Genomic DNA, 16,599 nt, shown 5'->3' with positions numbered 1-16,599 from the left:
ACACTGTAGGGAATCTACGTTCACATCAACAGTGTTACCCTCATTGACCCTTTCTGTTACCCCTTCAAAAATCTCCCAGCGTTAGTTAAGCAATATTTCCTCTTTAGAAATCTGTGCTGACTCTTTCTAATTAGCCCACCTCTTTCAACATGACTACCAACTTTATTCCAAATAAGTGTTTTGAGGACCTTCCCCAACAATGAAATTAAACTGATTGGTTTGTAGTTGCTGGAATTAACCTGACAACTTTTTTAAAAACAGGACTGTCATTCTCCGGCCTGAGGGACCTTCTCAAGTCCAGAGAAGTCTGAAATATTATGGCGGATGACCTGCAATTTCTACACACGCCCTTCAAAATTCTTGGATGTATCTCATTCAGCCCAGGTTCCTTGTCAACTTTAAATACTAATAGTCTGTGTAAAACTTTTGTCCTATCAATTTTGAACCCTTCTAGTGACTGAGTTGCCTTCTCTCTCGTTATGGCCTGGGCAGCATCTCTCTCTTTAGAAAAGACAGATGCAAAGTATTCTTTTAAAACCTCAGCCAGGCCCCTGCCTCCATCCGTAAATCCCATTTTGGTCCCTAATTGGTCCCACTCCATCCCTTTAACTCCTCTATGACTGTTTCCATGCCGACAGAAGAGTTTCAGATTCTCCTTTATGCGAGCTGCTGGTCTTTTCTCCAAAGTTCCTCTTTGCTTCTGTAATCGAATTGTTCACCTCCCCCGACAGATATTCCATATTTCTGTTCGTTTGCAATTGTATTTTGCCCCTGACAAAAGGACACTTTTTCTTTCGAATGTTAATTTCTACCTTCCTTTCCTCCCATCGTGTTGTTAGAATTGGAAAAGTTTAGGCAGAAAAACTCAAAGTGAAATTATCCATGTGGTTCAGCAGAAGCAAATCAGAGAAGAGGCAGCTAAGTAGCAAATTAAAGAGTGAGACCTCAGTATAATTCACTGGACCTGAGCTTCTTTAATGCATGGTGTTAAGAATTAGGTTGTTTGTGTTAGTATCTTCCTGAACTGCATTCTGTATCTATATAACTCCGTACAGTAGTTTTCTTACATTTGTGTAATGCACTTCTATTGCTAAAGGACATAAGCAGCCTCATGTGAATATGCTCCAGTGACTAACCTACATGTTAGCTAATGAAACAAATGAAACGTTTGGCCTATCAAGCCAGCGTTTCCTTCTGGAATTTGACTTGTTTAGAAGAGTTTTTTGGGAAGGTTTAAACTAGTTTGGGAGGGGAATGGGAACCAGAGCTACATATCTGAGAGGGGGGTAGTTGTGGATGGGGCAATGACAGGATGTAGTGAATCTATCGGGAAGGTTTCTCACGTGATGAAACAAATGGATTAGTTAAATGGTGTCTACTTTTATGCAAGGAGTGTCAGAAATAAGAGTGAGGAACTGAGAGCATGGATCAGTACTTGTGGCTATGGTTTGTGGCCATCACAGAGACCTGGGTTTCACAAGGGCAGGAATGGTTGCTTGATGTTTCAGGGCTTAGAACGTTTAAAAAGAACAGGGAGGGTGGAAAAAGAGGAGGGGGTGTAGCATTGCTAATCAGAGAGTGCATCATAGCTACAGAAACAAAGATTGTTGAGGAAGGTTTATCTACTGAGTCAGTATGGGTGGGAGTTAGGAACAGCAAGGGAGCAGCCACCGCACTGGGGGTTTTATACAGACCCCCTAATAGCAGTAGAGAGATTGAAGATCTCATAGGCGGGCAGATTTTGGGAAAATATAGATGTAGTAGGGTTGTTGTTATGGGTGACTTCAACTTTCCCAATATTGACTGGAACCTCCATAGTGCAGATGGTTTGGATGGAGCTGTTGTTAGGTGTGTTCAGGATATATGTGGATTTGGTGCTCAGCAACGAGCCAGGACAGGTGTCAGGTCTCACGGTGGGAGAGCACTTTGGTGACAGTGATCACAACTGCCTCACATTTACCATAGCCATGAAGAGGGAAAGGCGCAGTTACAAAGGGAAGTTATTTAATAGGGGAAAAGGAAATTATGACACTATCAGACAGGAGTTGGGAAGTACAGACTGGGAGCAATTGTTCCTCAGAAAGGGCACAGCAGACATATGGAGACTATTTAAGGTGCAGTTGTTGCGAGTGATGCACGAATTTGTTCCTCTGAGACAGGTAAGAAGGGGTAAGATTAAGGAGCCTTGGATGACGAGAACAGAGGAGCTTCTCGTCAAAAGGAAAAGGCAGCTTACGTAAGGTGGAGAAAGCAAGGATCTAGCACAGCTTAAGAGGATTACATGCTTGTGAGAAAGGAGCTCAGAAATGGACTGAGGAGAGCCAGGAGGGGGCATGAAAAAGGTTTGGCAAGAAGCATTCGGGAGAACCCAAAGGCATTTTACTCATATGTGAGGAATAGGAAAATGATCAGGGAGAAGGTAGGGCCCATCAGGGATAGCGGAGGGAACTTGTGTGTGGAGTCTGAGCAGATAGAGGAAGCCCTAAATGAGTTTTTTGTTTCGGTTTTTGTGAATGAGAACTTTGAGGAGCTGGGGTACAGGCTTGAACAGTTCAAAACTGATGAAGCTGATGTGCAGGAAATTTTGGCGAATATCAAGATTGATAAGTCCCCAGGGCCAGACCAGATTTAAGGAGCAAGTGAGGGCTGCAGATGCTGGAGATCAAAGCTGAAAATGTGTTGCTGGAAAAGAGCAGCAGGTCAGGCAGCATCCAAGGAACAGGAGAATTGACATTTCGGGCATGAGCCCTGATTCCTGAAGAAGGGCTCATGCCCGAACGTCGATTCTCCTGTTCCTTGGATGCTGCCTGACCTGCTGCGCTTTTCCAGACCAGATTTAGCCCAGGCTGCTCTGGGAAGTAAGAAAGGAGGTTGCTAAGCTGCTGGTGAAGATCTTTGCCTCCTCACTCTCCACGGGAGTTGTACCGGGGAATTGGAATGAGGTGAATGTTGTTCTTTTTTTCAAGAAAGGCAATAGGGAAATCCCTGGGAATTACAGACCTGTCAGTCTTGGGTCTGTGGTCAGCAAGGTTTTGGAAAGAATTCTGAGGGATAGGATTTATGACTATTTGGCAAAGCATAGTGTGATTAAAGGCAGTCAGCATGGCTTTGTGAGGGGCGGGTCATGCCTCACAAATCTTATTGAGTTCTTCGAGGAGGTGACAAGACAGGTCGACGAATGTTGCTCGGTGGATGTGGTGAATACGGACTTCAGCAAGGCATTTGATAAGGTTCCCCATGGTAGGCTCATTCATAAAGTCAGGAACAGCCACTCTCAGACAACAACTCACCAGAACGAAGGACCCGATACCCAGCATGAGCTAAACCAATGTAGTGTACAAAATCCCATGCAAGGACTGCACAAAACACTCCATAGGACAAACAGGAAGACAGCTAACGGTCCACATCCATGAACACCAACTAGCCACGAAACAACACGACCAGCTATCCTTAGTATCCACACACTCAGACGACAAGCAACATGAGTTTGACTGGGACAACACTACTATTATAGGACAAGCCAAACAGAGAACAGCCAGGGAATTCCTAGAGGCATGGCACTCATCCACAGATTCAATCAATAAACACATCGACCTGGACCCAATATACCGACCACTACAGCGGACAGCTGGAACTGACAACCGGAAGCGGCAGGGACAGGCCACTATAAATGCCGGAGGAAACACCACAGAAGCGCTTCACAGGAGGCTCCCAAGCACTGAGGATGTCACCTAGACAGGGGACGAAACGTCTGCAACACAAATTCCCAGCTCGGCGAACAGAACCACAGCAACGAGCACCCGAGCTACAAATCTTCTCACAAACTTTAAAGTCAGGAAGTATGGGATACAGGGAGATTTGGCTATCTGGATTCTGAATTGGCTGGCTGACAGAAGGCAGAGAGTGGTTGTAGATGGAAAGTATTCTGCCTGGAGGTCAGTGTTGAGTGGGGTCCTGCAGGGCTCTGTTCTTGGGCCTCTGCTCTTTGTAGTTTTTATAAATGATTTGGATGAGGAGGTTGAGGGGTGGGTTAGTAAATTTGGCGATGACACAAAGGTTGGAGGTGCCGTTGATAGTATAGAGGGCTACTGCAGGCTGCAGCGCGACATAGACAGGATGCAGAGCTGGGCTGAGAAATGGCAGATGGAGTTCAATCTGGATAAATGTGAAGTGATGCATTTTGGAAGGTCGAACTTGAATGCTGAATATAGGATTAAAGACAGGATTCTTTAAGGTGTTAAGAGGAAGGTATTAAGGAGACGTCAGAGGTAGGTTCTTTACGCAGAGAGTAGTGAACTCATGGAATGCATTGCCAGCGGTGGTGATGGAAGCAGAGTTATTAGGGACACTTAAGCAACTGCTGGACATGCACATGGATAGCAGTGAATTGAGGGGAGCATAGGTTAGCTTATTTTATTTTAGGAACAATCCTTGGCACAACATCATGGGCCGAAGGGCCTGTTCTGTGCTGTACTTTTCTATGTTTTCATCTTCTAAGTGCCAGCAGCTGGGATTATAATAACACAAGAAAATCAACTTTACAAATCAAAGTTCAGGCATGAACTATACCTTTATATTTTATTCAGGAATTTGGGATTCAGCTTCAGGGCTGAATAACGTGGGAGACTGAACTGCTCCTCTAAGGTGGTTCTGTCCCTCCTCCTTTCTAATTTGTATTCTTCCTTCTCCCTTTCCCTCCTTCACGTACTCCCCAATACTCTATTCCTTTGATCTCTTTCCCTACCGCATCCTGCGTCACATCACCTCCTCTTCCCCCTTCCTTTCCCCTACATCCCCTCTACTGCACATCACCCTGTGAATCCCTCCCATCATCCTGTCCCATCCCCTGGAGTTTGCCTCACGACTATAAGTTCTTTGTTGTGGTAATCACAAAGGGCGAGAATATGGATATGGAGTTTTAAAACAATATTTGATAAAGTTACACAGAGCAGAGTTGTTAGTGAATTTCAAACCTATGGAATCAAAGATGCAGTAACAGAGTGGGTACCTGATTGGGTAAGGGACAGATAGCAGAGAGCAGGAGTGACTGGTTTTGTAGGAGAGGACAGTGCTGTGGCATTATTGGGCTTCCTCCTCAGTTTCCTCTGTGAATGGAGAACAGATGGTGACATGGACTGCTCAGGGCTTTGAGTGCTTCAATCTCCAAATATTTCTGGATATCCAATGGCAAATTTCTTACTGAAACACTTCCAAATTCCTACACCGCTAGGTTATTTATTCAAAATTTTCCAAAATTTGAGGTCATTGGTACTAACTTATTTCAATATTGAAAACATTTTAAAACAAAAGCAGATTCAAGGTGGAAACTATTTTGATAAACATTACTCACCAATCAGCAGCCTCTTGTGCGCTTCTTCCTCCAGTGGCAGCTAAAGCTTTCCGCCTACAGAGAGATAGTTAAACCGATAATTATCAAAATCAGTCACGACCAACAATGTGTAACATCACCAAATGGAGCATCTGGGATGGTGCATTCATGGAGATCATTTCCAGCCCTTTCTTAAAGGGAAACCTTTATCACTGTCACTCTGCAACGTGGAAGGTTGTGTTGCCCTCAGTCCCAATGTTAAGAATGTTCTTTGAGGCTGAAGCTGAACCCAGACAAGGACGGCACGGTGGCACGGCACGGTGGCACAGTGGTTAGCACTGCTGCCTCACACCACCAGAGACCCGGGTTCAATTCCCGCCTCAGGCGACTGACTGTGTGGAGTTTGCACATTTTCCCTGTGTCTGTGTGGGTCTCCTCCCACAGTCCAAAGACGTGCAGGTTAGGTGAATTGGCCATGCTAAATTACCTGTAGTGTTAGGTAAGGGGTAAATGTATGGGTGGGTGGTGGGTTGGTGTGGACTTGTTGGGCTGAAGGGCCTGTTTCCACACTGTAAGTAATCTAATCTAAGGAGAACACAGCTCTCATGGTCGATTTTCTATCTTTATACACATTGGAAGAGGATGTCACTGACTGGGCCATCCCTAATTGCCTGGAGGAAGTGAGGACTGCAGATACTGGAGATCAGTCAAAAAGTATAGCACTGGAAAAGCACAGCCAGTCAGGCAACATCTGAGCTGTGGGAGAGCCAACATTTCGGACATATGCCCTTCATTAGGAAGCTCCATTCCTGATGAAGGGTTTATGCCTGAAACATCGATGTTCCTGCTCCTCCGATGCTACCTGATCTGCTGTGCTTTTCCAGCACCACACTTTTCAATTCTTATTGCCTAGAGGGTAGTTAAGAGTCAACCCATTGTTGTGGGTCTGGAGTTACGTACAGTCCAATAAACTGTAATTACATCACTGCCCTTGATGTTTTCAGTTGGCATAAATATGGCGGAAAGGATTTTTAGCTGCAGCAACCAAATTATCATGCAGAGTTCAGAATCAAAGAGAGATCATCACTTGGGGCAATGGAGAAGAAGATAAACCCAAGGCAACAGACAGAACAAATAACCGTACAAATCAAAATGCAGGATGTTCTGTACAAACTCAAGCAGCAGATATCTGTAAGAGGCAACCTGATTCAAGATGTTTGGAAACAGCCTGAAGATTGTAGTTGGCTCAGTGATTAGCCCTGCTGCCTCACAGCACCAGGGACCTGGGTTCGATTCCTACCTTGCTCAATTGTCTGTGTGGAGTTTGCACACTCTTCCTGTGTCTGTGTGGGTTTCCTCCGGGTGCTCTGGTTTCCTCCCACAGTCCAAAGATGTGCAGGTCAGGTGAATTGGCCATGCTAAATTGCCCGTAGTGTTGGGTGCATTAGTCAGGGTAAATATAGGGGAATGGGAGTCTGGGTGGGTTATTCTTCAGGGGGTTGGTGTGGACTTATTGGGCTGAAGAGCCCATTTCCATACTGTAGGGAATTAAAATAAAAGGATGATGCCATAATAACATAGACTGGTTTCACTTTACACCCTTGCAGGAACTTTTCTCTGTCAGCAGGACGATTAGAACAACAAAAACACAGAAACAACATAACCTCATTACAGCACCAACTGACAGACATGTGGCAAAGGGGTGCAGAGGGATCCTGAAACAGGATCACAATCACCTCGAGAGAATAAACAATTGCCATTTCAAACCAAATGAACAATCTAAAAAATCCAAATGAGCTTCTTTTAATCATTTAATGGAGCCATAAACGTGCTTGAATTTTGTTCCTATTGATGGGATTTAGGTGCTGTATGAAAAGTATTTAAAGTAATGATGATACAGACCATCCTTATATCAAATTTCTGTAAACATCATGAAATCATGGGAAACCTAAGATTGACCCTGAAGTTGTCCATCATGGATTGTGTATTCACAGGATTGGACATGTAGGTCAGAGGGTATGTTGCAATTATTGATGTCAATGTTGCATGTGACCATTGTATTGTGTTATGTTTGGGTATCCTGTAGTTTTTTGGAAAAAGTGGACTGTCACAACCTCTGACATGAACTGTGATTAAGAGGGCAATTGGGTCACATGTGAAAGCAAGATACAGAGTGGTCAATGGCCTCTCCCACACACGTGGTAAGAGAGCTCTGCTGAACACAAGAACTGGGGACTCCACTTTGACATCTCTCCCAACAGCCTTGAAGGCTAACAGGCACAAGAAAGGACTATAACTTGAGTACTTTAAAGATACATGTTAATTTAATTTGGGACTTTTTAAACCCTCTTTTCCCATGCTCATCATTTTTTTTTAACTATTTCAATTCTGTAACGCTTAAAGTATCTGTACCTCGGTATCCTATTTCTAAGATGGTGCACAGAGATGTACAAACTTTTCGCTGTGTGTGACAATAAAGGCCATTCTATTCTTATTGAGTAGACTGTATTTGTATATATATGGCTGAATGGCCTGCTCTTGTTCCTTGTTCATACGGTCCTCACTCACTGACAGTCTAATGTTCATATTGTCCTCACTCACTGACAGTCTAATGTTCATATTGTCCTCACTCACTGACAGTCTAATGTTCATATTGTCCTCACTCACTGACAGTCTAATGTTCATATTGTCCTCACTCACTGACAGTCTAATGTTCATACGGCCCTCACTCACTGACAGTCTAATGTTCATATTGTCCTCACTCACTGACAGTCTAATGTTCATACGGCCCTCACTCACTGACAGTCTAATGTTCATACGGTCCTCACTCACTGACAGTCTAATGTTCATATTGTCCTCACTCACTGACAGTCTAATGTTCATATTGTCCTCACTCACTGACAGTCTAATGTTCATATTGTCCTCACTCACTGACAGTCTAATGTTCATATTGTCCTCACTCACTGACAGTCTAATGTTCATATTGTCCTCGCTCACTGACAGTCTAATGTTCATATTGTCCTCACTCACTGACAGTCTAATGTTCATATTGTCCTCACTCACTGACAGTCTAATGTTCATATTGTCCTCACTCACTGACAGTCTAATGTTCATATTGTCCTCACTCACTGACAGTCTAATGTTCATATTGTCCTCACTCACTGACAGTCTAATGTTCATATGGCCCTCACTCCCTGACAGTCTAATGTTCATATTGTCCTCACTCACTGACAGTCTAATGTTCATATGGCCCTCACTCACTGACAGTCTAATGTTCATATTGTCCTCACTCACTGACAGTCTAATGTTCATACGGCCCTCACTCACTGACAGTCTAATGTTCATATTGTCCTCACTCACTGACAGTCTAATGTTCATACGGTCCTCACTCACTGACAGTCTAATGTTCATATTGTCCTCACTCACTGACAGTCTAATGTTCATACGGTCCTCACTCACTGACAGTCTAATGTTCATACGGACCTCACTCACTGACAGTCTAATGTTCATACTGTCCTCACTCACTGACAGTCTAATGTTCATACGGTCCTCACTCACTGACAGTCTAATGTTCATACGGTCCTCACTCACTGACAGTCTAATGTTCATATTGTCCTCACTCACTGACAGTCTAATGTTCATACGGTCCTCACTCACTGACAGTCTAATGTTCATACGGTCCTCACTCACTGACAGTCTAATGTTCATACTGTCCTCACTCACTGACAGTCTAATGTTCATATGGTCCTCACTCACTGACAGTCTAATGTTCATATTGTCCTCACTCACTGATAGTCTAATGTTCATATTTTCCTCACTCACTGACAGTCTTATGTTCATATTGTCCTCACTCACTGACAGTCTAATGTTCATATTGTCCTCACTCACTGACAGTCTAATGTTCATATGGCCCTCACTCACTGACAGTCTAATGTTCATACTGTCCTCACTCACTGACAGTCTAATGTTCATTTGGCCCTCACTCACTGACAGTCTAATGTTCATACGGCCCTCACTCACTGACAGTCTAATGTTCATACGGTCCTCGCTCACTGACAGTCTAATGTTCATATTGTCCACGCTCACTGACAGTCTAATGTTCATACGGCCCTCACTCACTGACAGTCTAATGTTCATATTGTCCTCACTCACTGACAGTCTAATGTTCATATTGTCCTCACTCACTGACAGTCTAATGTTCATATTGTCCTCGCTCACTGACAGTCTAATGTTCATATTGTCCTCGCTCACTGACAGTCTAATGTTCATATGGTCCACACTCACTGACAGTCTAATGTTCATATTGTCCTCACTCACTGACAGTCTAATGTTCATATTGTCCTCACTCACTGACAGTCTAATGTTCATATTGTCCTCACTCACTGACAGTCTAATGTTCATATTGTCCTCACTCACTGACAGTCTAATGTTCATATTGTCCTCACTCACTGACAGTCTAATGTTCATATTGTCCTCACTCACTGACAGTCTAATGTTCATATTGTCCTCACTCACTGACAGTCTAATGTTCATACGGTCCTCACTCACTGACAGTCTAATGTTCATATTGTCCTCACTCACTGACAGTCTAATGTTCATATTGTCCTCACTCACTGACAGTCTAATGTTCATATTGTCCTCACTCACTGACAGTCTAATGTTCATATTGTCCTCACTCACTGACAGTCTAATGTTCATATTGTCCTCACTCACTGACAGTCTAATGTTCATATTGTCCTCGCTCACTGACAGTCTAATGTTCATATTGTCCTCACTCACTGACAGTCTAATGTTCATATGGCCCTCACTCCCTGACAGTCTAATGTTCATATTGTCCTCACTCACTGACAGTCTAATGTTCATATGGCCCTCACTCACTGACAGTCTAATGTTCATATTGTCCTCACTCACTGACAGTCTAATGTTCATACGGCCCTCACTCACTGACAGTCTAATGTTCATATTGTCCTCACTCACTGACAGTCTAATGTTCATACGGTCCTCACTCACTGACAGTCTAATGTTCATATTGTCCTCACTCACTGACAGTCTAATGTTCATACGGTCCTCACTCACTGACAGTCTAATGTTCATACGGACCTCACTCACTGACAGTCTAATGTTCATACTGTCCTCACTCACTGACAGTCTAATGTTCATACGGTCCTCACTCACTGACAGTCTAATGTTCATACGGTCCTCACTCACTGACAGTCTAATGTTCATATTGTCCTCACTCACTGACAGTCTAATGTTCATACGGTCCTCACTCACTGACAGTCTAATGTTCATACGGTCCTCACTCACTGACAGTCTAATGTTCATACTGTCCTCACTCACTGACAGTCTAATGTTCATATGGTCCTCACTCACTGACAGTCTAATGTTCATATTGTCCTCACTCACTGATAGTCTAATGTTCATATTTTCCTCACTCACTGACAGTCTTATGTTCATATTGTCCTCACTCACTGACAGTCTAATGTTCATATTGTCCTCACTCACTGACAGTCTAATGTTCATATGGCCCTCACTCACTGACAGTCTAATGTTCATACTGTCCTCACTCACTGACAGTCTAATGTTCATTTGGCCCTCACTCACTGACAGTCTAATGTTCATACGGCCCTCACTCACTGACAGTCTAATGTTCATACGGTCCTCGCTCACTGACAGTCTAATGTTCATATTGTCCACGCTCACTGACAGTCTAATGTTCATACGGCCCTCACTCACTGACAGTCTAATGTTCATATTGTCCTCACTCACTGACAGTCTAATGTTCATATTGTCCTCGCTCACTGACAGTCTAATGTTCATATTGTCCTCGCTCACTGACAGTCTAATGTTCATATGGTCCACACTCACTGACAGTCTAATGTTCATATTGTCCTCGCTCACTGACAGTCTAATGTTCATATTGTCCTCACTCACTGACAGTCTAATGTTCATATTGTCCTCACTCACTGACAGTCTAATGTTCATATTGTCCTCACTCACTGACAGTCTAATGTTCATATTGTCCTCACTCACTGACAGTCTAATGTTCATATTGTCCTCACTCACTGACAGTCTAATGTTCATACGGTCCTCACTCACTGACAGTCTAATGTTCATATTGTCCTCACTCACTGACAGTCTAATGTTCATACGGTCCTCACTCACTGACAGTCTAATGTTCATATTGTCCTCACTCACTGACAGTCTAATGTTCATATTGTCCTCACTCACTGACAGTCTAATGTTCATATTGTCCTCACTCACTGACAGTCTAATGTTCATATTGTCCTCACTCACTGACAGTCTAATGTTCATATTGTCCTCACTCACTGACAGTCTAATGTTCATATGGTCCTCACTCACTGACAGTCTAATGTTCATATTGTCCTCACTCACTGACAGTCTAATGTTCATATTGTCCTCACTCACTGACAGTCTAATGTTCATAAGGCCTCACTCACTGACAGTCTAATGTTCATACGGTCCTCACTCACTGACAGTCTAATGTTCATATTGTCCTCACTCACTGACAGTCTAATGTTCATACGGTCCTCACTCACTGACAGTCTAATGTTCATACGGTCCTCACTCACTGACAGTCTAATGTTCATACTGTCCTCACTCACTGACAGTCTAATGTTCATATTGTCCTCACTCACTGACAGTCTAATGTTCATATGGTCCTCACTCACTGACAGTCTAATGTTCATATTGTCCTCACTCACTGATAGTCTAATGTTCATATTGTTCTCACTCACTGACAGTCTAATGTTCATATTGTCCTCACTCACTGACAGTCTAATGTTCATATTGTCCTCACTCACTGACAGTCTAATGTTCATATGGCCCTCACTCACTGACAGTCTAATGTTCATACTGTCCTCACTCACTGACAGTCTAATGTTCATTTGGCCCTCACTCACTGACAGTCTAATGTTCATACGGCCCTCACTCACTGACAGTCTAATGTTCATATTGTCCTCACTCACTGACAGTCTAATGTTCATATTGTCCTCACTCACTGACAGTCTAATGTTCATATTGTCCTCACTCACTGACAGTCTAATGTTCATATTGTCCTCGCTCACTGACAGTCTAATGTTCATATTGTCCTCGCTCACTGACAGTCTAATGTTCATATGGTCCTCACTCACTGACAGTCTAATGTTCATATTGTCCTCACTCACTGACAGTCTAATGTTCATATCGTCCTCACTCACTGACAGTCTAATGTTCATATTGTCCTCACTCACTGACAGTCTAATGTTCATATCGTCCTCACTCACTGACAGTCTAATGTTCATATCGTCCTCACTCACTGACAGTCTAATGTTCATATGGTCCTCACTCACTGACAGTCTAATGTTCATATTGTCCTCACTCACTGACAGTCTAATGTTCATATTGTCCTCACTCACTGACAGTCTAATGTTCATATTGTCCTCACTCACTGACAGTCTAATGTTCATATGGTCCTCACTCACTGACAGTCTAATGTTCATATTGTCCTCACTCACTGACAGTCTAATGTTCATATTGTCCTCACTCACTGACAGTCTAATGTTCATATTGTCCTCACTCACTGACAGTCTAATGTTCATACGGCCCTCTCTCACTGACAGTCTAATATTCATATTGTCCTCACTCACTGACAGTCTAATGTTCATATTGTCCTCACTCACTGACAGTCTAATGTTCATATTGTCCTCACTCACTGACAGTCTAATGTTCATATGGTCCTCACTCACTGACAGTCTAATGTTCATATTGTCCTCACTCACTGACAGTCTAATGTTCATATTGTCCTCACTCACTGACAGTCTAATGTTCATATTGTCCTCACTCACTGACAGTCTAATGTTCATATGGTCCTCACTCACTGACAGTCTAATGTTCATATTGTCCTCACTCACTGACAGTCTAATGTTCATATTGTCCTCACTCACTGACAGTCTAATGTTCATACGGCCCTCACTCACTGACAGTCTAATATTCATATTGTCCTCACTCACTGACAGTCTAATGTTCATATTGTCCTCACTCACTGACAGTCTAATGTTCATATTGTCCTCGCTCACTGACAGTCTAATGTTCATATTGTCCTCACTCACTGACAGTCTAATGTTCATATCGTCCTCACTCACTGACAGTCTAATGTTCATATTGTCCTCACTCACTGACAGTCTAATGTTCATATTGTCCTCACTCACTGACAGTCTAATGTTCATATGGTCCTCACTCACTGACAGTCTAATGTTCATATTGTCCTCACTCACTGACAGTCTAATGTTCATATTGTCCTCACTCACTGACAGTCTAATGTTCATATTGTCCTCACTCACTGACAGTCTAATGTTCATATTGTCCTCACTCACTGACAGTCTAATGTTTATATGGCCCTCACTCACTGACAGTCTAATGTTCATATGGCCCTCACTCACTGACAGTCTAATGTTCATATGGTCCTCACTCACTGACAGTCTAATGTTCATATTGTCCTCACTCACTGACAGTCTAATGTTCATATTGTCCTCACTCACTGACAGTCTAATGTTCATACGGCCCTCACTCACTGACAGTCTAATATTCATATTGTCCTCACTCACTGACAGTCTAATGTTCATATTGTCCTCACTCACTGACAGTCTAATGTTCATATTGTCCTCGCTCACTGACAGTCTAATGTTCATATGGTCCTCACTCACTGACAGTCTAATGTTCATATTGTCCTCACTCACTGACAGTCTAATGTTCATATTGTCCTCACTCACTGACAGTCTAATGTTCATATTGTCCTCACTCACTGACAGTCTAATGTTCATATGGTCCTCACTCACTGACAGTCTAATGTTCATATTGTCCTCACTCACTGACAGTCTAATGTTCATATTGTCCTCACTCACTGACAGTCTAATGTTCATATTGTCCTCACTCACTGACAGTCTAATGTTCATACGGCCCTCACTCACTGACAGTCTAATGTTCATACGGTCCTCACTCACTGACAGTCTAATGTTCATATTGTCCTCACTCACTGACAGTCTAATGTTCATACGGTCCTCACTCACTGACAGTCTAATGTTCATACGGTCCTCAATCACTGACAGTCTAATGTTCATACGGTCCTCACTCACTGACAGTCTAATGTTCATATGGTCCTCACTCACTGACAGTCTAATGTTCATATTGTCCTCACTCACTGATAGTCTAATGTTCATATTGTCCTCACTCACTGACAGTCTAATGTTCATATTGTCCTCACTCACTGACAGTCTAATGTTCATATTGTCCTCACTCACTGACAGTCTAATGTTCATATGGCCCTCACTCACTGACAGTCTAATGTTCATACTGTCCTCACTCACTGACAGTCTAATGTTCATTTGGCCCTCACTCACTGACAGTCTAATGTTCATACGGCCCTCACTCACTGACAGTCTAATGTTCATATTGTCCTCGCTCACTGACAGTCTAATGTTCATATTGTCCTCGCTCACTGACAGTCTAATGTTCATACGGCCCTCACTCACTGACAGTCTAATGTTCATATTGTCCTCACTCACTGACAGTCTAATGTTCATATTGTCCTCACTCACTGACAGTCTAATGTTCATATTGTCCTCGCTCACTGACAGTCTAATGTTCATACGGCCCTCACTCACTGACAGTCTAATGTTCATATTGTCCACGCTCACTGACAGTCTAATGTTCATATTGTCCTCACTCACTGACAGTCTAATGTTCATATGGTCCTCACTCACTGACAGTCTAATGTTCATATGGTCCTCACTCACTGACAGTCTAATGTTCATATTGTCCTCACTCACTGACAGTCTAATGTTCATATTGTCCTCACTCACTGACAGTCTAATGTTCATACGGCCCTCACTCACTGACAGTCTAATATTCATATTGTCCTCACTCACTGACAGTCTAATGTTCATATTGTCCTCACTCACTGACAGTCTAATGTTCATATTGTCCTCGCTCACTGACAGTCTAATGTTCATATGGTCCTCACTCACTGACAGTCTAATGTTCATATTGTCCTCACTCACTGACAGTCTAATGTTCATATTGTCCTCACTCACTGACAGTCTAATGTTCATATTGTCCTCACTCACTGACAGTCTAATGTTCATATTGTCCTCACTCACTGACAGTCTAATGTTCATATTGTCCTCACTCACTGACAGTCTAATGTTCATACGGCCCTCACTCACTGACAGTCTAATGTTCATACGGCCCTCACTCACTGACAGTCTAATGTTCATATTGTCCTCACTCACTGACAGTCTAATGTTCATATTGTCCTCACTCACTGACAGTCTAATGTTCATATTGTCCTCACTCACTGACAGTCTAATGTTCATATTGTCCTCACTCACTGACAGTCTAATGTTCATACGGCCCTCACTCACTGACAGTCTAATGTTCATACGGTCCTCACTCACTGACAGTCTAATGTTCATATTGTCCTCACTCACTGACAGTCTAATGTTCATACGGTCCTCACTCACTGACAGTCTAATGTTCATATTGTCCTCACTCACTGACAGTCTAATGTTCATATTGTCCTCACTCACTGACAGTCTAATGTTCATATTGTCCTCACTCACTGACAGTCTAATGTTCATATTGTCCTCACTCACTGACAGTCTAATGTTCATATTGTCCTCACTCACTGACAGTCTAATGTTCATATGGTCCTCACTCACTGACAGTCTAATGTTCATATTGTCCTCACTCACTGACAGTCTAATGTTCATATTGTCCTCACTCACTGACAGTCTAATGTTCATACGGCCCTCACTCACTGACAGTCTAATGTTCATACGGTCCTCACTCACTGACAGTCTAATGTTCATATTGTCCTCACTCACTGACAGTCTAATGTTCATACGGTCCTCACTCACTGACAGTCTAATGTTCATACGGTCCTCACTCACTGACAGTCTAATGTTCATACTGTCCTCACTCACTGACAGTCTAATGTTCATATTGTCCTCACTCACTGACAGTCTAATGTTCATATGGTCCTCACTCACTGACAGTCTAATGTTCATATTGTCCTCACTCACTGATAGTCTAATGTTCATATTGTCCTCACTCACTGACAGTCTAATGTTCATATTGTCCTCACTCACTGACAGTCTAATGTTCATATGGTCCTCACTCACTGACAGTCTAATGTTCATATTGTCCTCACTCACTGATAGTCTAATGTTCATATTGTCCTCACTCACTGACAGTCTAATGTTCATATTGTC

At 42.9% G+C, this 16,599-nt stretch overlaps 1 protein-coding gene across 3 annotated transcripts in view; it reads right to left on the bottom strand.

The window, feature by feature from the left end:
* The window catches only part of LOC122555449 (ubiquitin-associated and SH3 domain-containing protein A-like), a 237,518-nt gene that overhangs the window by 210,484 nt on the left and 10,435 nt on the right, over positions 1 to 16,599 (bottom strand). For all 3 annotated transcript variants that reach the window (XR_015758771.1, XM_087992423.1, XM_087992424.1), the window contains exon 2: positions 5,351 to 5,404. Coding sequence is in view for 1 of the 3 variants with exons in the window: in XM_087992423.1 (XP_087848549.1) it covers positions 5,351 to 5,404 (54 nt within the window). In the remaining 2 variants the exon portion in view is untranslated. The remainder of the gene's footprint in view (positions 1 to 5,350; positions 5,405 to 16,599) is intronic.

Source organism: Chiloscyllium plagiosum, unplaced genomic scaffold, assembly GCF_037043375.1.
Source record: "Chiloscyllium plagiosum isolate Xiang-an unplaced genomic scaffold, Cpla_swu_hap1 HiC_scaffold_12, whole genome shotgun sequence".
Taxonomy (NCBI): domain Eukaryota; kingdom Metazoa; phylum Chordata; class Chondrichthyes; order Orectolobiformes; family Hemiscylliidae; genus Chiloscyllium; species Chiloscyllium plagiosum.
This window is presented reverse-complemented; position numbering and strand designations above follow the sequence as displayed.